Raw genomic sequence first — 27,190 nt, 5'->3', positions numbered from 1 at the left:
GACTTCTTATTTTCCTCTATGCTGGAAGGAAAATAGTTGTTTTATTTATGTGCCGAGGTACACATTCCTTCTCGGGCGCCAGTTACCCTTGGACCGGCCTTGATTGCAACTCACTACCTCAGACTTGGGTTTGTTGTGTGAAGACCATATTTATTCCAGGCATTACCAAAAGAAACCCTGTACAAACTGTTTCCCTACTTATAATTAATTAGAGCTGGGGTTGCAGGCTTGATCTGGCCTGTGGAGCAGAGGCTTTGGCTTCATTTGACAGCAGGGGAAGTCATGCTTTACCATGGCTAAGTAAGCCGATAGAAGCAGGAGTAGAGAGAAGCAGCTGGGTCTTAGTGCTAGCCAACTGAAAAACATTGCTGATTCCTGAATTAAGGGGTATGGAGCTTTATCTTAGTAATAAAAGCTGTTCAATGTACCTGGTTATGTGAAAGAACTAAGAACAAAATGAATTGCCTTTTCCTGGCTTTACACTTAGGCATACTGTTTCTTGGGCCAGAGGGGTTGCTTCTGTATCTTTCCCTCAAAGATCCAGCTCCACGGTCTCTTTATTTCAACCAGACTGGAGCGAAAGCACTCAATGAAGTTACACACAGCAAGATTAGTGAGATTTGGATTATGCTCAATACAGGTGCAAAATTCAGGGATTTTAGTACCAAATCTAATGCATTTTCAAAGGCTGTCAAATTTGAATACGTTTATGGGGACAGGAAAAGATGCCTTTGTCAAATTTCAAGGCTATGTTCCAACCCTGGAGATCAGAAAAATGGTTAGAAATACATTTTAGTTTTATGCATTTTTATTGACAGAGGTCTAAACAACAATAGGGAATTGTGATGTGAAGGGTAGGCAGCCTTAACTGCAGGAAGGTACTAGTTGTACCCATTATTTACCCATTACAGAATTAAGTTATCTGTGCAGTGAAGGGATGATAGACAAGCAGACTACCAGTGTTTTATATGACACTGAATTTTGTTATTTAGTGGCCCACTCACCAAAAAACTTCAAAATTCTTTGCATACAGTAACTAAAAAGATGAAGGTAGATGGAAACATATTAGTGCACACTTGATCAAGACACTAAGTATTTTTTTACGTTGCAAGAAAATAAAATGATATTTAACACAACAAATATGCTTGTTACTGCCTGTTTCCTTGTCAGTGTCTAGTGGAGACAATGCCTGACTAGGTAGACCCCTTTTCCGATCCATGTAGCCATTCCAGTGTTCCTATAGGTATGTTGGAATGGAAAGACATGCAGGAAACCCTTCCCTCCATTGCACCTGTACTGGAGGTTATCTGAGTCTGCACTGGGGGGTGCAAGGTAAGTAGCTGTCCAGAACTGCTAACCTCCCAACACCCCTGAAAAGAAATCTAGTTTTTCTACATAATCTTTGTTTTACACCCCCGCCACCCCACCCCCTGCTTTTTAGTAGCCTGTGTGCAGTCCTTTTATCTCTCGCTTTTCATGGACAAGATAGATTTAAAAGAAAAATCAACATTTATCATAGGGCACTTCAAATGATTGATAGGTGGTTTCATGGGGAAACAGCTGTCTCCTGGCATAGTTAAGCAAGTATATATTTTCCTCTTGGTTATCAAGGTCTGGCTTACTTTTTTGGCTAAGACCTAGTTGTTTTATTTATGAAAATAAATTATGCTGTGTCTCATGTATTTATTCCTTACTAGAATCAATGTATTCCTTGATTTTCTTGATTTGTAGCACTAAAAGAATGGCTGCATGCATCAGCAGGTGCTTTCTTGTAGAGCAAGGCTGTCCAAGAAGTGCCACCTGCAAGGGATTAATTTGTAGCCCCACTCGACTGCTGCTCTCTCCATTGCTGTGGCTGCACCAACCGCTGGGGGGTCTCCAGACTCCTTTGTCCCCTGGCTTCCACCTTCTGACCCCATCTTGGTTGAGGTGTGGTATGTGGCAGAGCCTGTGGCCACTCTTCCATGCAGGGGGGGGAGCTGAGAGTGGGGACCAAGATGCTGGGGGAGTGTGCGGAGAAGAAGGGACATTACTTAAAAGTTGGACAGGCCTGTTGTAATTGGAAAGACACTTTAACTGAATGTTCTCTATTTTTTTAAAGACTGATCGCTGGTTGCCTAGAGATTTTTGTTCCAAGAAATTTGCTGTATCTTATTTAAAGAAAACTGTACAAATGGAAGTTTCCTATAAGCAGACGTGTAGAAAACAATCACAATGATATAAATAGTTTAAGCCAGTGGCTCTCAACCTTTTTCATATTGGGACCCATTTGCCAAGATGGATGGTTTGTCATGACCCATGTCCCCCTGGCCCTGCCAGTGCCCAACCCACAGTCCCCTGGGCCCTGCTGGTGCGCCTCATCTCCAAGCCACAGCTCCCTGCCCTCCCCCCTGGCCATGCCGGTACCCCTCACTCCCAATCTGCAGTCGCCTACCCTGTCCAGCCCTGCCAAAGGGGCTCCCCAGCTGCCTCCACCCACTTGAGTGAGAGCATGAGCAGTGAGTGCAGGCCCCTACATGTATGGGCACTTCCCCATGCTGCTGGGCAAAGCATGCAGTTCCCTGCTTCTCCTTCCCCTACTGAAGGAAGGTTCCCCATGCCTTCTCCCTCCACTCCCCCTGCACTGCCGGAGCCGCCGCAGTCCCCAACATCAGGAGGCAGGCACATGAGTGCGTGCGCGCACACATGCAACCCCCCCAGCCCTCCAGACACTCCCCATGACCTTCACCTTCCGCTCCCCATACTTGCCTGTGTCCAGTGGCTGCTGCTGCTCCTATGACCCAGCCTCACTTTATGCTGGCCGTGTGCGTCTGTACATGCAGACTCATGTGCACATGCTGCCTCCAACTATCCTAAGCAGCTACTTGCAGGCTGGAATGCTGCTAGCCTGCAAAGGGAAACCTGCGCTTTCACAGGTTTTTCTGGGGACCTGTTCATGACCCTTTCAAATACTGTTGTGACCCACTTTTGGGTTGCTCCCCACTGGTTGAGAAACACTGATTTAAGCCATTACTGGTGTGTTATTAGCACAGCCTTTCAAATACAGCCTGGCAAAACTTCATAAAGCATTTTATTTCCATGTACCCTATTTTAACACATTTTATAGGCTACCTCATTAAGAAACAGCTGAGTAGTACTGGAGAGCCTTGCCTACTCAGCAGGAAAATGCTTGGCCTGGACAGATAGAAACCATGTACAAATGTTCATTTCTAGCGGCAGAAAATTTCTGCCACTAGAAATGATTTCATAAACATTACAGATTTCATAGACATTAGGGCTGGAAGAGACCTCGGAAGATCGTTGAGTCCAACCCCCTGGCCCAGGGACAGAATGTCAGCTGGGGTCATAGGATCCCAGCAAGATAAACATCCGGCTTTCTCTTGAAGGCGTTCAGAGTAGGTGCTTGAACCACCTCAGGTGGCAGGCTATTCCAGACCTTGGGGGCTCAGACAGAGAAGAAATTCTTCCTTATGTTTGGCCTGAAATGGTCTCACAGAAGTTTATAACCATTCAACCTTGTCATCCTTTGGGGTGCTCTGGTGAACAATTGTTCCCCCAAATCCTGGTAAATACCCCTGATTAACTTATAGGTGGCCACCAGATTGCCCTGAGCCTGCGCTTTTCCAGACTGAAGAGTCCCATAGCTCTCAGCTTGTTATAAAGTCTGTTTTCCTGCCCTCTGATCATGAGCGTGGCTCTTCTCTGGACTCTCTCAAGCTTCTCCACATCCTTTTTGAACTGTGGAGCCCAAAACTAGACTCAGTACTCCAGCTGTGGCCTCACCAAGGCAGAGTACAACAGGAGAATGACATCCTGAGATTTGCTTGAGAATGACTCTGGGAGAGGGAGCAGTACAGACATGTGCAACCACCCCATCTCCCCTGCTCCTTGTACTTTCTCAATCCCGAGGTGACCCCAGCTTGGGAGGCTGCTCCAGTCCTGTTCCCGGGAAGGTTGGAATAACAGGAAAAAGCCCCTGCCTGCTACTCTGGTGTGAGAAGCAGACAGCTGGTGATGCTGCTCTCTTCACTCAGCTTCTGGGCACCAGGAGCTGAGAAGATCAGGTCCTGTGACAAAGACCTTGCTGTTCCACACACCTGGGACTCTGGCGTTAAGTGTAGGCAGGTGCTTTGCCTGTTCCCTTGGGGTGAGCCTTCCCACGCCCAGTTCCCAGGCCCCCCTGGCTTCCCCTTGCTGCTCACACCGCACAGTTACCGGAGTGGCAAGGGGAAGCCACCAGGACTCAGGTCTGGACTTGCAGGCTCTCCCCAGATGCACCTCCCAACCCTGCAGGCTTTTAAATAGCTGTTCAGCTGGGCAGCACTGGTGGCGAGAGGAAGCTGATGGGAGCTGGTAAAATCCCCACCTCTTCCTGAAACTAGGGACTGCCCAGATTTGAGAAGAGGTAGAGAGCAGGGGGCTGCTCCTCTCCCCATCTGGACTAGTTCAGTGGGGGAGGAGAGCAGCAACCCAAAGCCCCCAGCCCTCTTCTCACTTTGAGTACTTCAGTATGAAAAGTGGGCAGAGGGCTTGCAGCGTTGCAGGCTCCACTCTGGTATTGGAGAGCCAAGCAGAGGGCAGGGCAAAGTCTCATGCCTCCTGCTTACATCAGGGAGTGGGTGGTGGCTACTTCTCCTTTCTCCTCCTGGTCTATGAGAGGGGCAGGAGCAGCTGCCCCCGGTGCCTTCTCCTGGCTGGGGTCACCTTGGTCTCAGGAAGGCACAGTGCATGGCCACAGAAGAACTTGGACCACAGTCATCTCTGGCACTTTTAAAGTCAAATAGTTGCATCCAGGCCCAGAGTGTTGGTACAGAAGTAACAGCATTGACAAATCTGTACTTAGCTTTGAGAAAATAAAGTGCAACAAATATTCCCTGCTGTTTTGTTCTGATTATTAATACTTACTTCAGCTGTTCTAGAGCTTAGTAGTTAGCAGCACATAAACTTGCTGTTTCCCCAGCCAGCCATAATTTTTAGCTATTCTGCTAATTTTCTGTTTAATTTGATCTGTTGAGGGAGCTTTGAAATCTGAATTTTAATACATTTTGTTTTTATGGAATTATTTATAATATCTTAGTCAAGGGCAGCTTCCTTGTTCATAATAATTTACATAACATTGTACTGCTCAGCACACTTAAACCACTTAACACAGAATGAGTCATAATACAGTGCTGTAGTCATTAATCAGTGTTACTGCATTTAGAGTAAACAGCACCAAGAGAACTGATCTCTTGGAGTTTTTATTCAACAAACTAATAATTATTATTATTATTATTAAAATAATAGCATTTGTGTTCTGAGGTTAAATTTGGGGGTTGAACTAGTTATATTTTCCAGCATAGACTATGCACACCTAGGTAGGGGTTTACCTAAATCATGGGGGGTACTTACCAGTTTTCGCAGGTTGATTGCAGTATAATGTTCTAATTCCATGGTCATTTTGTTGCGGTCCCGCCCTTTGGTGCTGATTGGCTGAGAAGCCCTAGCGGGGTGGGACAAGGAGGCACCTGCCATCTTGTCTTCTGCCCTTCGTGCTGCCCCATGAGACGGTGCTTTCCTGTCCCACCAGCAGGGACTCCTGGCTCCCCTTGGGGAATCAGCATTTTATTTTTTTGTCATTGTTGATTCTGAGGTTTTCATGGCCAATCCTGGATTTTGTGATTTCCACAAGATTAGCAAAATCGTGAATGAAGTGGGTCCCTACACATAGGTAAAGAAATATTATTTTGTATTGACATTCATTCCTATGTACAAATGTACTTTGTTTACTTTTCTCAGTTGTTTCTGAGGTTGTCTGTCAAAGATGTTTCTTGAGCAGAGGAAGAAAGGTTTTGAAATAGACATTCTGCTACCCTCAAATAAGTTAAAATAAAGGCCAGTTACAATCACAAGCAAAAAGTTAAGTAAATATTTTAGGTGAGATGCTGAGCAAAGAAAAAAACATTGTTTAAAAGGCTTTGTTCATAAATGTTTGTGTGCAAATCTAATATGAAAAATGTGCCATTTTGGAACACTGTAACTTTGGTTTAAAAATGAAAATAAGTTACAAATTCCATGAAAGGAAAATTAAGAAGGCATCTAATTTACACTTATTGGCTGCCTACAGATGTGGGGGGGGGAAAAACAAAACATCACTCTACCAGAAGAGGAAATGCAGCAGTTTGACCTGGCTCTCCCAGCATCTGTATAGATCGCACACTTCAGCTGGGCTTTGGGGCAGTTTTATCTAATAGGTGATTGAATTGGTTCCTGGGTCACACCAAGCTGAAAGTAAAGCACCGGGTTTTTTTACCCACATCTGAAAGCAGCCATTGATGATATGATTTTTTTTTATTGAAGTTGTAGTAAATATGATTAAATCAGTGTTTTGTCTTGAACACAATTGGGCAATTACAATATATTTTGTAATGGAGAGTAAAAAGTCTGCTGTGAGTAGAGAAACATATTTTCCTAGTAGTATGGTTTTAGTTTACTTATACTGTACCTCATTCATGTTTTGACTTGTATCATTTTGTGATAGCTAAATACATTACTCGAGGAAACAAAATATAATTGTATTGCAAAATAGGACTTTTATCTTCCAAGGTTTTTTTTAAAGCTGGAGTAGTGCATAAAGTATCTGAAACACCTTATCCAAGCACTCGGTCTTGCTGTTGTGCTGGTCAGTAGTTAGACTGTGAATGGAGTGATGTATGCTGCCTGTGGCATATCCACACCATGCCTGTTACATGAGTACAAGTACCAAGTAGCATGGAGCTTGACCTTGCAAAGATGTCTCTCTGGTAACTGAGGTAGATTGATAGTCCCCTTCAGAAAGGACCACAGGGGCTACCTGCAAAGGTAGAGCTGCTTGGTAAGTTCTTACTACATAAGCTACATGCAGCTTAAAAAGATAGACTGCATGCAGCAAAATTCAGCCTGAAAGATAGAAGGGCCAGTGTCTTTTCTTCTGTAGCTCTCTGTGCAGAAATTGATGCATCTGCAGTCTAAAAGTCTTTAATGTTGGGTTTTTTTTCAGAAGTCCCCTTAATTAGGACATCTAAAAAAGCAAAAATATTGCAATAAAATATAGAGTTATCATTCATATTGTGAAAATTAAAAGCAGGAATATTCTTTGGCATTTTAGCAGCTAGACCAGAACTATTCTCATCCGATCTGTTTTTATTTTGTCATTTGTCAGGGAGCATCACCTTTTGGCAGTGGGGCTAGTTCTTTTAAATATATATATACCAGTACTTATGTCCAGCTCTGAATGGAAGCGCAGGTTTTCTTGAATTGAATAGCAGCCCATATGTAGCACATTTTTTAAACTGATGGTCAAATGTTGACCTGTGTGATACCTTCTGAGATTTATCTTGTCATGTGGTGTAATTATTTTGTAATTGCTGTAGAGCATGTACTTCAGTTCCAGTTCACTGCAAGAACTTCAGTTTCTCTGTAATGTATCACTTGTTATCTAGTCTGGTGTGTGTGCTTTTTACTTCAACTTGAAATCCATGTCTGATTTTTTAAAAAGGCACTCAATATATCTTTTGAGAAACTTGCTTAAGCAGTTGAGTCTTCTAGGAGCATCTGTATATGCTGTCTATGTACATTTTGTATTGGTTACTAGGCAAGACTTTCAAAGTTTGGTTCTTAATAATTACGCTCAAGAACACCGAAACACATGAGTAACAAGTAATGGACATGAATAACTTTTACTTGAGGAAAAGCCTCCTCTAAAGCTTAGTGGTAAAATTAACATGAGATGAATTTGACTAAGTGCTATACCGAAGCCAAGGTACAGTGACTAAGTCATCTCTTGACGGATGTAAGGTACTACATAACATGAAAAATATATGACAATAGTGCCTTGAATCTGCAGCCTCCCTACCTGGTTTGGATTGGATTCTAACTTCAGGTGTATCTATCTCTGATATTGAAGGATATTGATTGCATTAGAGAGCCTCAGGGATTGGAGGAGTCCCATAAAAATGATGAAATGATTATGAAATGTATCGTCTTATTAGAGGTGGTCAAAAAAGATCAAGTATTTTAGTACTTAAGGTTTAAGAAAGCAATTGTAACCGTCTGCAAAGTGTTGGGGAATAAAAAAAACTTCAATTCAGATCACAGAAACCTTTCAGTTCAATTATAGTCCTGGTTGTGTACATTTTCAGTGTAAACTCATCTAGTGGAGTGTTGGATCGCCCAAACCCCTGCATTGACTGTTTGAGATTAATGTCTCAATTCAGGTGCTGCTTAAGGAGCTGATTTTTCGTTGAAGGAGTTTGGTATCTCCAGATCAGGGCCAGGCTACATTTGTAAAGCAGTGTGGATAAACTTGCCTGCCCATCTGCCTAAATTCAGTTGGTAAAAATGATTCAGTCTTGACAAATGCATATCATGAAGTTCAATTAAGAAAAAGAAATTTGAGAGCAAGTCAAATGGATTTTTTTACATGCCTAATTAAATCCATTGTGTCTGCCCTGCTGCTTTATGCTCTCAACAAAAAAAGCCATTTTAATGATAGATGTAGCTGGAAATGTATTCAGAAAAGGAAACTGTTGTTGTTCTTCTATTTCTTTTCTGTTTTCTCTCAGTTTGATTTATTTTTTCCCCTTCCCCCCTCTCTTCGTGTTTTCAGCAGGCTGGGGAGAGATGCCTGCTGTCCACACAAAGACTGACGCTTCTTGGGGAGAGCCCTCATCCCCTTCTGCTGCAGTTGATAATGGCACTTCAGCATGGGGGAAACCCCCCAGCAGTGGTGCAGGGTGGGGAGATAATTCTGCCGAGTCGGCAGGGACATATGGAAGAACAAGTGCTCCAGCTGCTGCCCCAGCACTGTGCAAACCAGGTAAATGCATGCATTCGTGTTATTTTGAATGGGGAGAGGGATAGAAAGTGGGAGGAACAGTCGGGATGCATTTTTCAGTAACATTTGGTTCCCATATCTTTGTCCAGTTAAGACGTTTTTTAGTTTCAGTTGTGATTTAGAAAATGTCATCGTATTTTTACACTAGGATTCAAAGTTATTGGGTATTGAATATATATGTATCCTTGGTACACAATTATGAATAATCTGCTAAAGATATACAGAAGGGGAAACTTTAAGCTCAAACACAAATGGGCTTAATTCTTATCTCACTCACAAAATGTGAACAGCTATGTCAGTCTAGTCACTAACTAGATGAAAGGAGATAAACTTAGTGGGAGCCTCCAGATGAGCTCCCTGGAGTGTGTTTCTCCAGGGACAAATAGCAGCGCCACATAGTTGTAACTGTTATCTTCAACTGTGTTTCTCAGGGACAAGAGTGTTAACTAGAAGGCTAAGATCCACAAGAGGAGGAGATAATATGTATGTTTAGTGGCTGGGCACGGCTTTGGAACTATATTTCTTAAGAGAATGGAATTATCACAGATATCGCTGCCTTCAAGATAAAAATAAGACTGTTGTTTGCTACTTTCCCCACAATAATAATAATTTTTTTATTATTATTCACCCCTTCTCTCCCACTCATGGGAAGAGAACTAAAGATTAATGTTTATTAAGCTTTTTGAAGAACCTGTATTGGAAAAATATTTGGCTGCTAAGGTAATGAATACAGTATGAATGAATGTATCTGTAAACTTAAGGGATTAAAGTCACAGAGAAAATGACTAGAACTATTTCTTTCTTCCCAGCTTCAAAATCTATGCAAGAAGGCTGGGGCAGTGGTGGGGATGAAGTGAATCTCAGTACTAGTCAGTGGGAAGATGAAGAAGGAGATATGTGGAATAATACTGCTTCACAAGAGAGCAATTCCTCCTGTAATTCCTGGGGGAATGCCCCGAAGAAAGGACTTCCAAAGGTAGGACTAAGATAAGAAACAACTAGGGAAATGAATACGGTTGGAATGCAGTTCTGGCAACATATGGTATATGTTTTCTTTATAAACATATCTCTGGCAGCACCCACTGGACCCAACTCTTCCCTGAGCCTGCGAGGGGAGCAGCATCTGGCGGGCTTCCAGCACATGGGCTTGGGGCAGAGTTGGATCTGGCGGGTGCTGCCTGCAAGCTGGGGCACCACCTGTGCAGCTAGCACCCCACCTGGGTGCTCTGGGGGGGTGCCGCTGCCACAGAAGGAAGAACCAGTCCCCCTCGCAGCTCAGGGGCTTCATGGCCCAGCAGCAGCTCGCGCAGGCAGGCTCTGCTGAGGGGAAGAAAATTAAGCGGTGAGGGGTCTGGTCCCTTTTTTCTTTTTTTCCCCCCTCCGCCCACAGAGCCCACCTGCCTCTTCTGTGGCTGGGAGGCAAGCTGCAGGGGGCCCTAGACCTTCCCTCCACATCAGCGGCACCCCTTGGGCAGCACCCACTCACTGGCAGTCCATCCTGGCAGCCCCAGGGTACGTCAGCACCGCAGAGGGAGGGCCCAGCCCCCCTGCAGCTCGGGGGCTGCTCGACCTGCTGGCAGCTCATCCCCCGGCTGTGGGAGAGGCGGGCAGGCTCCTCAAGGGGGGAAAAAAAAGGATCGGGCCCCTCCCTATAACAGTGACGAAAGGCCCTCAATTGAAATGGTGGGTTTTAATTGCGACATTTCAATTTAGGGGACTGAACCCCTGTCACATGTACAAGCAGCCTCTTTCTCTCTCTCCCTCTCTCGATGAACGATGAATATGTGTGCAGTAATTGTGGGGAAATAGGTGTCTGAACACTTGTTCTGGTAACTAAAGTAAAAGCTGCCATTTACCAACCCCTTAACTAAACAGTGGATAATCAAATGTTTCCCCATTTCACATTAATTGTAATCTGTTCCTCTGTCGCTGTAATCTATTTCAGTAATAGAGTTGTGCCTAGAATGGATGAATTTGCAGGATGTTTCCAGGGGTGGGATTTCTTACTTTTTTCTTATGTCTAATATTTCGGGTTTTATCATTCGTTTCCTTTGTGTCTTACAAATTTCTGTATATTATGAACTTGTTAATACTACAGGTTCATAATACTACCAAAAAAAAAGCAAAATCATTCAGGGAGCCACCTGAACATCTTCTTAGGCTTTGGTCTATCAAGGAAAAGTCCAGCAAAAATATCTGCTTTGTGTTGCAAGTGTGAGAATAAAGGAAAAAATTAACTGACCCGTGGTGGACAATAACACCCATATTTATGTTAAGCTTGTTTTTTAATCACATGAGGAAAAAATAATCCTTATGTCAAAACATAAGACAACTTCTGCTGTAAAGGGGTTAGGAATATAGTTTGTATATACAACTGTTGTTTAATTAGTCTGCCAGTTCTGCTGTATGGACCATTGATTGATCAGGCAGTTTTTGTGACTAACGCCTTTAGTAGGTGTCTATTTGTTGTCTGATCATTTGGAGAGCTGCACATCAGGTTTTCAGATGAAAAAGTTGTTGAGAGTTCTACTAAAGATATCTATTTCACTCTTTAGTTCAGTGAATAGCCTGAATAGACTCTGACAGATTATTATCTTTACATTTGCAAATACAATTTTTAGAGTATTCTGAGGAAGCTTTATACTGTTTCAGAAATTCTGACTCCATTGTGTTATCCCACAGAGAAATGAAATGAAATAATGATATTCTGAGATAGGGTAGCTTTGTTTATTGCTCAGCAAATCAGGTAGTAAGTAGTTCTTTACAACACCTGATCAGATGAGGTAAAATTTGTGTCACGTCCTCTGGGGAAAGAGAAGTGTAATTATATCCTGTTTGTGGGGTTCATGTATATGTTATAAATATTGTACAAATGCACCCTGAAGCAACATGCAGTATTAATAAGGGAAACCTGCCATGGATTTGGCTGCCTCTCACTGCTATGAATATGGAAAATAGACAATTAATGGTATTTCCAATTTATTTACCCAGGGCATGAAGACATCTAGCAAGCAAGATGAGGCCTGGATAATGAACCGTCTGATAAAACAGCTCACAGACATGGGCTTCCCAGTGAGTAATATTCTTATCCAACCTGTCTTGTGGCTTGGCTTTCGTAGCTGAGAGAGTATATTTTTAACCGTTTGCATTGCAGATACTATCATTGGTCTTGCTGAAAAGGGAAATCAGGTTTGGGAGTTTTAGCTGCATTTGCTCATTTATATCTGTATGGTTTCAGAAGCTTCCAGAAAGGGTGGACAGTGACATATTTAACTTTGACAAATCCAGCAGCACTTTAAAAAGTTTCTGTTTGTTTTAACTTGGGTATTAGTTTGAGCTTGTAATAGACCCTTTTCTTTTTCCCCAGTCTCTCCCAAACAAATGAAATCGGGAGTAATGTGTTTATGAGAGTCAGGTGTTTGGCAGTGATTTGAAAATTTATAAAATAGGTGTAGACTTAAATATAAGGAGGAAATTATTTACATTTTTAGAGCAGATATGCAGTTGGCCAATTGATACAAGCCAAAGATGTGTGTGAAACGCATCATAATTTGCAGAAGCAGAAAAATTGTGTATAAAAATGTCACTTATCATTTTTACCTAGATCTAAGACAGCCCTGAATTAAATGTGCCCCCCCCCCCCCCAATGATTAGATTTTATACTTGGAAAATTTGTTACAATTTTACATGTACAGTATAGAATCTAAGTAATGGAGGGTCATCTTTAATACATACCCCCACTGTTACATGGAGGCAGGCAGTGGGGTGGGCCAGTGGTGTGGGGACGTCCAGCAGCTTGCCTCAGCTCTCTATCGTGCCCTTCTCCCACCCTGCCTCTGTTCCCTGCTTTCCTCCCTAGTCTCTACTCCCCACTTTCATTTCCCTGCCACCCTCTTACCCTTGCTTCACACCAGCAGTTTCTGTCCCCATTCTAGCCTGGGGCACTGAGCATAGGCCCAGCCCCAATAGCAGCTATGCAGGCCGCGCTTGACTGCATGGGGCCACGCTCTGTGCCCTAGGTTGCAGCACAGCCAGAGCCTGCCAGTGAGAGCAAAGGTGTAAGGGTGATGAGGGAAGGGCATATCGGGGAGCAGAGACTACATGGGAGTGTAGGGTAATGGTGGGGGGAAGAAGCTGCAGTGGGGACATGGCAGGGTGCAGAGGTAGTGGATCCAGGGTAGGCAGAAGGGCAGGCAGCAACTGTGGCTATAGTCCCAGCTATCTGCCCCACCACTGCCCTCATACCTGATTCTAGGACAAGGGCCCCCCCCATGTTAAATGGGGGAAGAAACCTCATCTTAGAATCAAATAAATATGGTAATAAGTGACAGTGACCCAAGACTTAAAAGAATCATGTAACTTCCCAGTTGGCCTGGAGTTCTGTAAAATGTGTTTACATTTTGCTTGAAGCACAATTATAACCAAATCTTTGCTGTTTACAGAGAGAACCAGCAGAAGAGGCCTTGAAAAGCAACAATATGAATCTTGATCAGGCCATGAGTAAGTCTTCTTCTTTAAGGGCATGTCAGGAAATGATCTGATCCATTTAAATTAGCATTGTATGTCAAACCCACAATTATGTTTTCATTGATAAAATGTATTTTAGTTTTTTATGTAAACTGAATATTGATTTGAATAGGTATATAAATAGTCTCTAGTTTTGTTTTAAGTTGTAGCATGTATGTATATTTGCTTTGCTTTTGCATCACCTTTCCCTCCTGCTATCTTCATTTCTGTGCAGGTGCTCTGCTGGAAAAGAAGGTGGAAATGGACAAGCGTGGAATGGGAGTGACCGATTATAATGGAATGGTCACCAAACCCCTTGGCTGCCGCCCACCACCAATCTCCAAAGAGTCTTCCATGGACCGCCCCACTTTCCTTGACAAGGTAAATTCAATAATATGAGTTATAATTACAGACAAACAGGTTGGAATTTAGAAAGAGCTACAGATTTCTGTTGTCTAGCACAGACATCTTAATAGAAGTGAACTTACAGATGTGTCTCTGTCTTGTCACATTATTTTTCCTTTTCTTTCTTTGTTTTACTTGTGTGAATTTAATGCCTATGGTATTGGCCAGTTTATTTGTCCTGGAAAGGTGAGCAGAGTCTAGAATTAAAGGCTCTGCCCATTCAATTGAATGAATGTCTGGCGACTTGGTCAGCTAATTTCATGGGATGGATATTACATAAAAAGAAATCTGAGTGAAAGTTCTAGCCTAAAAATAAAGAAAATGGATAGGGCACTGAGCACAGAACCCTAAACAGAAATATGTAAATAAGTTCAAGGAGTCAGTGGACACTGCTTGCAGTGCCAAGATAAATGAGCCAAGAAAAGACCAAAAATAGATTTTAAAACTCACCTATGGGCATTTTGGCCAGTGCCAGAAAAAAATACTGAGAGATTCCAGTATTTGGTGATGCCATAAATATGAAATGCACAAAAGAAAGAATGTGAGGAGAAGTGAAAACATAACTTTATAAGGAGCTTCTAGAAGAGGTAGGAGAGAGGTTGAACCTGGTGCACTGAAGGTAGATGATCACCAGGGTTTCCTTTTGCCCCTTCCTTGAACCAAGCCTGCAATATGTCCATTCTCACAGCTTCTCTGGGGAACTGTCAGCCTCTGGAAAGGGTCGGGTTAACTGTTCTGTAGACTGTAGTTCTCTTAAACAATGGCACCATTAAATTCACAATGCTTCAGTCCCCTCTGGGGGAACTACTGAGGAAAAAAAACTAGTTCAGATTCCTCACCCATGTATTTCTTAAGCCCTTTGAAACTCCATTAAAGGTGCCAGCTTGGAGCAGAAGGCATGGTTGGGGAGGGTGGCATGTGGTATATTCTAGCAAATGTGCTAAAAGCGGTTAATTTCACAGACTCTTCACAGGGTGTGAGCTGTTATGACACCTAGTCTTATTAATGCAGGCTAGATTAAAACCAGCCCTGTAAACATGAAAAAGAGTGTGCTACTAGTCCTAGGCACCATTCAGCTTTAGACCTTCCTGTACTTTTGCAGTTCTTTTCTATTGTTGTCTTCATTGAAAAGTTGGGATTCTGAGAATTAGTACATAGCTGGATCTGAGATCCTGCAGTATTTCCCTATATCATGAATAGAAAATGAATGTGCTATTTCACATTCCAGTCCACCATTTTAACAATTGGTAAATGTTGGCAACTGTTGTAGGCTCTTAATACTTTTTTTGCTTTTTTTGAGCCCAAACATTTTGCTGAAGGTATGATTATGAGAAAACAAACAAACAAACAAACAAATGACTGTAGGTACAGAACTATACCATCTGTTACTGTGGCTAAAAATGCTGCTGGCTATAAACCAAGACTCAAGTTGTAAAGTAAAATTAATTGCAAAGGAACCTTACGTGCTTTGAGCTTGCCTCAGTTCCACATCAAAAACCTTGTCTCAGTGCTTCAGTCTAGAGTCATGGCAGTTTTCCTCTCGCTAAATGTATTTTAGCAAAGCACTGGCTTGTTTTAAGAATGCCATGTTGTTCTTCCAAGTCCTACTTTCATCTCAGAAATGGCATGGGGTCTATTATATCATTCTTCCCCTTTTCTTGAACGTCTTTCTCACTTGGCTCTTCTTTCATCCTATCCTCTATCCCTCAGCTTAAAATAATTATCAGTTCTTAACAACTGTCAATCTATTTATTTGTGGCAAGCCTTAATTAGTATGCTAATTAAATAATTTTTCCTATGATCATGTATATACAATTAATACATACTGTATTTTCTCACATACAACACAAACCTTTCTCCCAAAAATCATCCCCCCCGCAATTACAGGGTGTGTATTAAGCGTGGAAGCTGATTTTCTTCCAAAGACAGAAATATCCGTCTTTGGTTCCTGCTCCACAGTGCAGCAGCTGTTCCCTTACTATTTAGGCAGTTGAGAGAGGTAGTTGTTCATGGCTCATTGTGCTTCACTCCATTGGTGTTAATAATCGTCTCTCCTTTTTAATGGTCTTGATGTTCCACTAATCAAGCTAACCTTTCTTAGGGCAGTTTTGTTGTCTGCTAGCTGCTCTTGGTCTCTTCTTCCTATCTTCTTTGAGACTTTCAAAATCATATATCCACCCATGATGACTAGGCTTCAAGAACAGCTAGGGGTTCAGCTTTAGTTAAGCAAGAAAAGGAGAGCAAGTCAGCTGAAGATTAAGGCTCTGTCCCTGCTTTGTGCAGCCATAAGTCTGGGAAAAAAAATGTTTCCTCCATTCTGTCTTTCAAAAACCAGGTGTGTTATTCAGGGGCATGTTGTATGTGAGACAATGTGATGTATGACAGTTAACCATTTCCTTTCTAGGAGCAGTTACATCATTACCAGAGAGGGAGGCCAGATCTATGCTTCATTAGTGTTTAATATAAAATGTGTTAAGTGTAACAGGTGCTAAGTAGTAAAATATCAGTATCAATATTTGTACAGCAGGTAAAAACTCGCTATAGAAATGATCTGTCACAATTTCTTCTTTAACAAAGAGAAAATTCCATTGTGATCCAATCCAGAATATATATTTACCTGTTTTCATGCTTGGATTTCATGTAACTCATCTGCTTAAAAGTCTCCCCCCCCCCCCCCCGAGATATTATTTCAGTGCATGCGTCTACCAGTTGGCACTGCCTTATTTTTTAAATCGTTCAAACCAGGGTGTCCTTCCTTGTTTGTGGTCAAGGCACCCAGTCCCCTGCCATGACTGAACTGAGATCTTCCGTCCACTTTTGCTTCAGCCCGGTCTTTGATTGTTTTGTCAATGTAGGCTGCTTGCAGATGTTAACCAAAAAAAACCCCGAAAAGTGCTTTACTGAAGTAAGTAGCACATGCTCCGCGGCTTCTGTATAGATCAGGTACTTCAGTGGGGCTTTTTGGCACTTTTATTTAAGCTGAGTCAATCACCTATTAGTTGAAAGGACCAAAAAAGCCCCACTAAAGCGCCCAAACTATACGGACGTTGGGTGAGCCAGGTCCAGCTAACATGCTGCCTCTTCTGAGCATGTGCTAGGCTTGGTATGGGAAAACACCAAGTTTAAAGTAAAGCTCCATTTTTTTGTTTTGTTTTGTTGTTTTAATGTCTACGAGCAGCCTCAGTGGCTATACTTTTGGTTTAATTTTGCTGAGTCTTTAGTAGATTACTAAATATTTGTACTGCTTGTGTGCCTGTCAGCTCTTTTTACTTGGGCACTGTGGCCCACAGCTTTGGCTGTCTGATATGAGCCACAGTACTATCACTGTTTACCACTTCTTTGAAAAACTTGTTCAGATCCTTTCTCAGCCCTCTGTATTGTGGTGTGGTAACTTCCAGATCTTTAATGACTTATTGTGATGCAATATGCTGGACATGCTCTCTTTCTCATTTTCTTTGGAATATCAATAGTTTATGTAACCAAATATGTGCCTTGAAACTTTGTTCTGGCTTACTTTCTCAGCATCAGAGATCATAAGATAGTAGGGCCATCTAGTCCTCACCCCCTGCTAAAGGCAGAATCAGCCCTGACTAAACTATCCCAGTCAAGTGTATTTCTTTGTCGCAGCTGGTGAAGTTCAGAATGCATCTTACCAAGGGCCAAGTCATCTGCTTCCCACATTGAGTGCCTCATGGTCAAGCTTTTGCTAGAAGAAAGTCTTGCCAACTTACGGCATTGCATTTCAGGATACCTGAGCTTTCTTTGATCCTGGCATTTGTTAGTACAAAGCTAGTTCTTCTGAAAATTTTGGAATATTGGGTGTACATAGCCAAAAGTCCGGTTGATACATTGAAGAAAACTAATAGCCTGGCTTAGTCATTTCCTTGAAAGCAGTGCCAGAAGATATGGCATTGATTGGACATCATTTGCCTCGTATGGCATCAGTTTCAAGCCTGTGTGGTCAGCTTTCTCTGTCAACTTCACTGACATCCAGGAAGGCTCATTTCTTTGCCTTTTGCCACCTTATCCCCACTCCTACACTGTTCCATCTGCGCTACTAATCTTCCATCCTTGCTGAGGTCCAAGTCTCCACCGTGACGTCTGTATTCCTAAGCGTATATAAAACCATGTGAAATTGTCCGTTCCAAATTCATTTTCTTCTTCAGTGCAAATGTTCCTCCTTCATTAAAGCCTCTGACATCACAAGGCTTGATGCCTGGTTTCCACCTTTAGCTTCTTTCTTAAACCTCTTTCCTCAATGCCTAGATTATTAATACCTGTTTTTTTAATATGAATATCAACTAGTTCCTTCAGCCTTATATATTCTTCTTACCATCACATTCGAAACAGGTCAGTCAGATAATCTGGACAGGTTTTTTTTTTAAGTCATTTGTCTTTTTGAGGACCTTTGTTTGCACCTGTATGATTATTTGTCGGCTTTTTAAAAATTTTTTTACTGTACCCTACTACACACACGCGCGCACACACACGCACATACGTTTCCTTCATTCCACCATCCATTCACGCATCATCACTCTCAAGTGTTTATTGCTTTTACTCTAAAGCCTCACTGAAATTCCTTAGTTTCCAGGAATGGAAATATTGTGAGCAAGTCACAGTTGCATCTTTGAGCGTACCATCTTGCCGGATTCTCACACACCCACCTTTAGGATTGGTGTGATTTTTTTGTTTTTTTTCTTTCCATATCTGTTCAGTTTTATAGGTGTAAAATGTTTACTTTCTTTAAGAGGATAGGATTTGCATTTTTAAAAATAGTCTACTTACCCATTTATAATTGGCTTGTGGAAAAAGCTTTGGCTTTCTTTGCAGTCTCAGGACTCTCTTGAAGGCTCTGTGGGATCAGATAGTGACAGTTGTTACTCTGTGATCACTGAAGTGTGAGGGAATCTTGTGCTGAACTATCAGTATCTCAGACACCTGAAAAAACAGGGTAAAATGATTTCTCTTGTCTCTCACATGGTACATGAGACTTGAGAATTCTGTCACATATTTTCAAAGAGTTAGAAGTAATGAGCTAGAAGTAATGATCTGTATTGAGGAACACAAGTTATGGATTGGTTCTGCATTGTACAAACACGGAAAGGTTATTAACCTATCCTTAGGAATTTAGTCTTTTCCTGTCCTTTCAGAAACATACTCTATTTCAGAGGTTTTGGCAGGCCAAGCATAAAATAAATCAGTTAAGTTAATAGGAGACATGGTTGAAATTGGAGGGGAACAAAAGCACTTACTTTAAAAAAATATCAGAAATGGACTTGGGGATGGAAATTAGGCTTGAACTGGATCCTGGAGATTAGTAATGAGTTGTAAAACTTTAGATTGTCGGTACAAATCCAGCCAGTTCTAGACTGGTAATTACCAAAAGATCTTATTGATCACTGATGTAAGTTGATCTCAGTTCTAGAGGATAAATGCTTACATTACATGTGGCAGCTGCATTGGACATCTCAGTAAAAAAAACTACAGGGGCAAATGAGTATGATTGCTGAACCACCAGGAAATACATTTTCTTCAGTTTGGTAGTGAGGAAGTTCTGGGCAGCTGCTGCTATAAGTAACCAGGCTGAATTTGTTCTGTAAGTCTCCAATGGAGTCATTCTAATGCATTTTATCAGCACTGCATTCACTAGACATTTTTTAAATGAGGAGGAAAGGGTGGCAATCTCTTTGGTAATACTTTTTTTTTTTTGTCAACCCATACTAGTTGTGCTAGGCTTCTATTTGTGTAAGGGATGCTGGCACCAAAAAGAAAGAATACACAAATCTACAGTAACTTCCCCAAGTCTAGGGTCAAAGAAAAAAAGAAAAAATTGCAAACATATGTCCGTGATCTAGAGAGGAGAAAGCCTTGAACCTGTTACTGTCATGCAAGCTGCAGTTGTTTGTGGAGTGTGACTGATGTCCAGTAGAATGTAAAACATCTTGAGCTGAAAGGCCTTGGGGATATCATTAAAAAATGTCAGTATCCCCCTCAAGATATTCAAACACCAAGTCAAGTGTCAGTTTGGCTGATCATAAAATAACTTTTTCTTTGCATCAAAAGGCAGCAGTTGAAAACACATTTTTACAGGATTAATTTATAACGTAGTTTACTGAAAATGACACTGTATTAGGTCATTTATTTGGGTGTCTAGTTAAAGGATTGGTTTATTTTATAGATAAAGGATGTTGCTTAATATTTAGCAATTTTCTGACTGCTTGGACGTATTAGGGCACAGATTTCTACCCTATAAGCCAGCTATTAAGGTATATTAGGAATTAAGTACTCCACTGTAATGACTGTAGCCCTACACCAGTCTAGGTGAGGGTTATGTGCCAGTTTCTGTACTTATCTTACTAAGCCCTAAAAAAAGCTTTTTTTCCTTTCTCAAAGTAAGCTGTCACACTGTGCATAAGTTCTACACTCTTCTCTTCTTACAGCTGCCTTTTGTGATGCTAGACACCAGACATCTTTCTTATTGCTAAGCATTGATTTTATGCCTTAGGGAAGGGGACAGCACTTCAGTCACACAACTACGGAGTCCACACAGAGAGAGTATAACTAGTCTTTGTTTTTTCCAAGTTCTGTAGGTTTGCTAAATGCTAGAATTTAGTTGTGAGAATTAGTAAGTTAGTGTAGTACTAGGTTACAAACCTGCTATCTAGTTGAACCAGGGTTGAGAAGGAGGATTAAGGCAAATGTGTTTTTTGAACAGCTGAAGTCTGATTTGGAACTGAAACCAGACTAGTGATCCCATGACATTCTGTTAAAGAACATGTAAAATGAGCTCATCTGGCCTTCGTAGCTTCACATTTTCCAAAGTTCATGTCTCACGTTTGTGCTGTTTGACAGTGTACCACAGATGGGAGAAAAGAACAGAAGTTTTCTAAAACTTGCTGCCCCTGTACCCTCATTTGTTGTGCTGCTAGATAGGAGACAATAGGGGAAGTGAAAGCAGTCTGATTCACGGGTTTTTTTGCCTTCAAGGCCAGGAAATTTGTTTTACTTTGTTGATAGCAGACTTGAAACATGGCACCACTCTTTATTTATACTGGGTGGGTGTTTGAGAATGAACATGAATTTGTGCATTTGCAAAAAAAAAAAAAAAAAGAACGAAAGAAAAACAATTCCTTAATCCTATTTCTCTTTTTCTTCTTTCTTCCACCCCATACTTTTCATTTCCTGTTGCTCATGCCTTTTTTTTCTTTTTAAACTATTTTGATCTTTTATTCATCCATGCCCCTTTATATTTCCATGGGAAAACTGGTTTGTGCTCTGTCCACTTGTGGGCACTGCACACAGCTCACCCTTTCTTTCTCCAATCAGGATGGCGGCCTAGTGGAAGAGCCCACTACTTCACCATTTTTGCCTTCACCAAGCCTGAAGCTCCCCCTTTCAAACAGTGCACTCCCTAATCAGGCCCTGGGCGGGATTGCCTCAGGGCTGGGCATGCAAAACTTGAATTCTTCTAGACAGGTAAGGAGGTTCTGAGAGATCACAATTTGAATTCCATCTCTCTCGAACTCACTGCTAGAGAGATTTCTCTTCCCTTTTGGAAATGGTGATGTAAACTGAAAATAAGTTCAGATGTTTGCATAAAATGCCAGAAGAAACTATCTGCTTTGTAAACCTTTCCCTTAAATGGCCACAGTGCATAATCAGCATTAATGTAAAATTTACCTGCATCTGTGTATTTATTTGCCTGTCACTATGGGCTTATACTGAGCAAGGTTCTTTGAAGTACAGAAGAACTTCAACCACACATATATGGTAAATTTTACTAAACCATAAACAATTGACATCGTTTCTATATTTCTGAGACTGCTGATTGTTCTAATATTTATTTAAAACAAAATCTTTCTTCTAATTAGCCCTCACTGGCTAATTCATTAATGATACAATTTGGGTAGGGGGGTGGGTTGCACATTTGTCCTACTGCTACTGCTGGGAAAGCACTCAACTTACTACATCTTTAGTGAGCATCTCTAGGTGACCGAAAGAGTATGGAGGGAGCTATCTTTCATCTGCCTTGTGAGAAGAGTGTTTGAGGGACTGAGAAAAAAGGAGGGGAAATAGAGATCCTCACCAAGGGGTGAAAGGAATATTCATCATGAACAAAGTAATTTTGAGGTTATACAGTGCCTGATGATGAGGAAAATAGCTTTGCCATTTAAACTGAAATAGCAGCAAAGGAAAAAGATTTTACACAATAAAATTCTGTATCCTTCTACAGTGGTTTTGACTTAATATTGTTAGCTTGAGTATGATGGAGTCTTCTTAACTACTTTCCTGGAGGCAATATCTGTCCAGGACCTACAACTCATAAGGCACATCTTTGGAAAGCAATGACTGCACTGATAACACATCTATTTCGAACTGTATAACGTAAAGATGTGTTAGAGCCAAATAGAAATTTCTTCAGTAATGTAATCATTTGGGATTTTAGTGTTTCATTCTTCTGCCTTTTCACATGTACACACAAATATAGTTGGCAAATACTTTGTCATTCGTTCTTTGGGTGACATCCTAGAATCGTGCATACTTATTTTGGAAAATAGTCAGTTTTTTGGTGCCATTCCAACATCAGTACAAAACTCTTGTCCTGCATATATAAGTGCTCTTGATTGCCAAATTCTAAATAACATTTTCAATAAAACTTCTCCCATACAGATAGAAGGCATTATATGGTAATTTCGTTGTTGATGCCAGTCATGGTTTTTGAGAGAAAAAAATAGCACAGGCACATTACTGTCACTGAGTCTGTGGAATGTTGCATTTAACTGCGGTCATCTTTCTTGTATATTATAGATACCAAGTGGCAATCTGGGTATGTTTGGCAATAGCGGAGCAGCACAAGCCAGGACCATGCAACAGCCGCAGCAACCGCCAGTGCAACCTCTTAACTCATCCCAGCCTAGTCTTCGTGCTCAAGTGCCTCAGTTTCTATCCCCTCAGGTTAGCTTGAATTACACAGTACTGAAAATTGTATGTTTATGTTTCATAGTGATGAGACTACACAGAGTAGAAATATTTTCAGTGTGAAGAAAGAAAAGATTAAATAATAAAGTTGGCTAACAGGATTGCCTAGATGGTTGAATGAACCTGCACAGATTATAATATAGAAAAGCCATTAAAAAGCATTATATTTTCTTTACTTCTGTATCCTTCAGAAAAGTTGATTTCATGGTAATATTTGAGGTTTGTAATGTGACTCTCTCAATAAAGTTTTTATATTTGATATAAAGCTCCTAAGACTGGTGACACCCTAATTGTAAATCTGTTTTGTTCCTAATCTGTGGCTCTTACTGATCATTTTCATTGCAGGCAATGATATGCACTGTGTGTGTGTGTGTATATGTATGTGCACGCGCGTGTGTGTGTGTATATATGTGTGTATATATATATGTTGTATTCTCATGTCCCCAGGTTCAAGCACAGCTTTTGCAGTTTGCAGCAAAAAACTTTGGTCTCAACCCTGCACTATTAACCTCGCCAATTAATCCTCAGCATATGACGATGTTGAACCAGCTCTATCAGCTGCAGCTGGTGAGTTAAAAAGCAAAGCAAATACGCTGTAAATTATTATTGAAGGTGTTTTTGTAAAGGTGCGTCTGGAGTTTAGAAAAAGAGATTGGCCCTCTTAATTTTAAAAACAGAAGGGATAGTGCTTTAAAAATACCAAGCAGTTATTGCTTCGATAAAATTACTTCTTAATTTCTTGGAACTTTAATACATAATCGTAGGGTGTTTTTGATAATCTTCAGTCATTACAACGACTAATGTTCTGAATTGTCATTTAATACTGGGGACACTGGTTATTTCATGCTGGTAACAATAATTAACAAGCCAGTTGTCTTCATTTCGATGTTGGTAATTTAGCATGTTCTTAAGCAAAATTAATGTGTTGCTTGGTGGCATTTTATTTACAAATGTTTGAGAATTACATACATTATAAAAAACCACAGGTGTTTTATGATGGATGGCACGCACTATTTTTTTGTGGGTTTTTTTTTTTTTTTTTTTTTTTTTAGAAGTATTGATGCTCTGAAATCCCTTATAGTTATGGGGCAGATCCAGGGTGGTGGTGAGGAGGTGCAGCCACACCCTCTCCAGCTGCATAGTTCATGTGCAGTAGTAACCTGTGCTCATTGTTTGTCAGTGCATCCCATGTCAGAGCACCATATGGATCATAAGCTCTGATCTTACCAGCTAATCACTGTAAGTTCTGGCCAGAGCTCCTGCTTTTTGCATGGCTCCAGAGCCCACAGGGAGAGCACCATCACCGTTTGCCATCACCGCCTTCTCCCCTGTCCCACTGAATTCAGCAGCCTGAGAAAATACAGGGAATGAGTAGCAGCAGCAGTGCCTCCCTCCTTCTCTTATGCCCCCTCCCCAGGCTTGAGCTGCGTGAAAGCCAAGTCTCCATCCAGAGCCCGTTCTGATCGAACACCTTCAAGAGTAAATTGAATGCTTATCTTGGTGGGATCCTATGACCCCAGCTGACTTCCTGCCCTTCAGGTGGGGGGCTGGACTCGATGATCTTCTGAGGTCCCTTCCAGCCCTAATGTCTATGAAACTAGTGAGCTCAACACTCACTGCACGGACAGAGCTCTGGGAGCAACTGCCCTGACATACCAGTGAGCTCAAGGACCTTGCTGCTCTTGTCCTGCATAGCCAGAAGGGGGTGTGACTGCACTGCTGCCACCCCCCCGCCACTCCTTCTTTACCCCCATCAACAGTTACAGTCTTTGTTTACCAAAACTAGTGTGTCATCATCTTTCACAGGTTTAAGGAAGAACATGGGATTTGTATATACATCAATAACTGGTATATAGTGCTTGAAAAAAATCTCTGAAACTTGAAACTTTTCAGCCAGCTTCTTACACTGTAATGCCTTACTCCTTATCCAGCCCCTTTAAAATCATAGAACAGCTTATGGACACCCTAGTGTCAGGAAGGGCATTAACGCTTATTGCTATGCAGTTTTTGGTTTTTGTCTTAATCTGACCAAATGCAATAAAATTCAACCTCAGTGTTAGGGCAGTGTGGGCCACAATGATTAATTCAGTGTTTTTTGTAATTTTCTCTTACCCTTTTTACTACTAATTCTTATGAATTAGGCAGAAACATTTGATTGCTGCCTTTAATTAAATGCTTACTGCTGCCAAACCTACTCATTAGCAGCATTGGCTATCTTGCTTTTTAAAAATTCTGTGCACTCAAAGGAAAACATTTTTTGCATCTAAAGCAAACATTTTCAGATATTTGTCTCTTCAAATGCTGTTTGTTGCAAGTACAGCAGTACTTTTACTTCAGTAACCATCTTTGAAAAGCCAAGAATCTTGGAATTTGCTTTTCTTCACTAGTAATACCTTTTATTGGACCAACTGTATATAGTTGGGAGGGACATGCGCAGTTTTTCAGGCATCACCCTTCCTCAGGTGTCTCGGGGAGAAGCAGATACAACAGGGGTAAATAACAGTTGGAATGCTCACATTTCTCTGCACCATCATGGCTACAGCATCACCCAGCGATACTTTTTGTGTTGTAATTTACAACCACAGTTCAAGCTAAAATATTGATTTGGTTTTTTTAATATCTGACCTTTGCCTCCTTTGTTTACTGCCCATAGGCGTACCAACGTTTACAAATCCAGCAGCAGATGTTACAGGCTCAGCGTAATGTTTCCGGACCCATGAGACAACAGGAGCAGCAAGTAGGTTTAAACCTGCCACCGTGATTTCAATGTTAATTCTAGTTTTACTTTTCTAAAAGAATACAGTATATTACACCAAATTAGTTTAAATAACCATTAGGACACTGTAATACTATATTTTCTTGCAGCTAACAGGCACCTTTTTCATCCAAATTCAACCTTGCAAAGTTGGGATTCATGTACTAAGGGAATCAGATTTTCTGATAAGGCTAGAAGTGTCCTGCTTTGATTCCTGTTCCACAGTGCAGCAGTTCTTTTGTTGCTATTCGGACAGCTGAGGGAGTCAGTTGACTTAACGGCTCATTGTTACTTATTCCAGCAGTGTTGGCAATCATCTCTGTCTTTTAATGGACTTGATGTTCCACTAATCAGACTAATCTTTCTTAGAGCAATATTGCTGTCTGCTAGCTGCTCCAGTATCTGTCCTCCTGTTTCACAGCCTTGGAGACTCTTTAGTTCTTTTCCTAATCATAGATCCACCATGGAGACCAGTCTTTAGGAGCAGCTAGGGGTTCATCTTTGGTTGAGTAGGAAAGGGAAGGTTGGTCAGCTCAAGATTAGGCTCTGTCCTTGCTCTAAGAAGTTGTAACTCTAGAAAAATTGATTCTCCCTTTCAAAAATTAGTTTTGTATTATATGTTGGGGTGTGGCATATGCAAGAAAAATACTGTAAATTGCATGGTTTTATAATAAAAAAGACCTGTGTGATGTGGAATGCAGTTCAGTTTCCCTTCTGTGTAAGAATGCTATCTTACTCTTATTTGTTTGGTTTAAAAGGCCTGAGTATTGTTGCTTCTGCTTAGAAACTGGCGTAGCAAAACCAGGGCCTCTTTGTGCTATCTGTCATTTGTTAATTTTGTTCATTTGTTTTTACCAGGTTGCACGTACAATCAATAACATGCAGCAGCAGATCCAGCAGCACCAGCGCCAGCTGGCCCAGGCACTGCTCATGAAGCAGCAGCCTCCCACTCCACATCTATCTTTGCACCCCTCTGCAGGCAAATCAGCCATGGATAGCTTTTCACCCCATTCCCAGGCTCCCAGCCTCCCTGACCTGCAGACCAAAGAGCAGCAGTCTTCACCGAACACCTTTGCTCCTTACCCTCTTGGTAAGTATTCTTTCATTAAAGCAACCACTCACCAGAGAGAAAGGATGGTGTTTATTTCAATTTTAAGCAACCTACTGCGATCCACATATAAAATACAGTAAAAATCCACGACAATTATATTCCTTAAATACATGTTTAACGGTTTATACAAAATCATGATGGTCCATGCCCCACATAGTAATAACTTTATAGCTGATACCCTTAATAGTCTTCCTCAACTCTCTGTCCTAAATGTGAGGCAAAATATCATAACTACTAAGTTAATTATTCTTGGACCTGGTTCACCAAACGAGAAGAACAGTTTCAAGGGCCTGTTAGAGGAGAACTGGTAAGGCATTTCCTGTGTTCCTTTTAAATTAAATTACAGTATAGAAGAGAGGCAAGGATTTCCTAGGGTGATATCTTTTACTGGACCAGCTGTGTAGTTGGGATAGTTATACAAGCTTTTGAATGCAAGGTGTTCTTCATCAGCTCTCTGATCACAGGAAGTCAGGCACAGCATAATGAAACACAACAGAAGAGAAGGGTGGAGAGACATTCTCAGGGTTAGCAGACACACTGTTAGCATAATTTCTGGACCACCACAACTACAACATAGCTC

At 41.4% G+C, this 27,190-nt stretch overlaps 1 protein-coding gene across 8 annotated transcripts in view; it reads left to right on the top strand.

Annotated features, from left to right (window-relative positions):
* The window catches only part of TNRC6C (trinucleotide repeat containing 6C), a 172,827-nt gene that overhangs the window by 127,703 nt on the left and 17,934 nt on the right, over positions 1-27,190 (top strand). For 6 of the 8 annotated variants that reach the window (XM_019542686.1, XM_019542685.1, XM_019542688.1 and 3 more), the window contains 10 exons: positions 8,627-8,836; positions 9,664-9,830; positions 11,846-11,926; positions 13,297-13,354; positions 13,596-13,741; positions 21,092-21,241; positions 22,574-22,720; positions 23,192-23,311; positions 25,398-25,481; positions 26,358-26,589. In XM_019542686.1, coding sequence (XP_019398231.1) covers positions 8,627-8,836; positions 9,664-9,830; positions 11,846-11,926; positions 13,297-13,354; positions 13,596-13,741; positions 21,092-21,241; positions 22,574-22,720; positions 23,192-23,311; positions 25,398-25,481; positions 26,358-26,589 — 1,395 coding nt within the window. The remainder of the gene's footprint in view (positions 1-8,626; positions 8,837-9,663; positions 9,831-11,845; positions 11,927-13,296; positions 13,355-13,595; positions 13,742-21,091; positions 21,242-22,573; positions 22,721-23,191; positions 23,312-25,397; positions 25,482-26,357; positions 26,590-27,190) is intronic. The other 2 variants (XM_019542684.1, XM_019542689.1) reach the window with 2 other exon arrangements.

This window comes from Crocodylus porosus, unplaced genomic scaffold, assembly GCF_001723895.1.
Source record: "Crocodylus porosus isolate Cpor-Errol unplaced genomic scaffold, CroPor_comp1, whole genome shotgun sequence".
NCBI lineage: Eukaryota > Metazoa > Chordata > Crocodylia > Crocodylidae > Crocodylus > Crocodylus porosus.
This window is presented reverse-complemented; position numbering and strand designations above follow the sequence as displayed.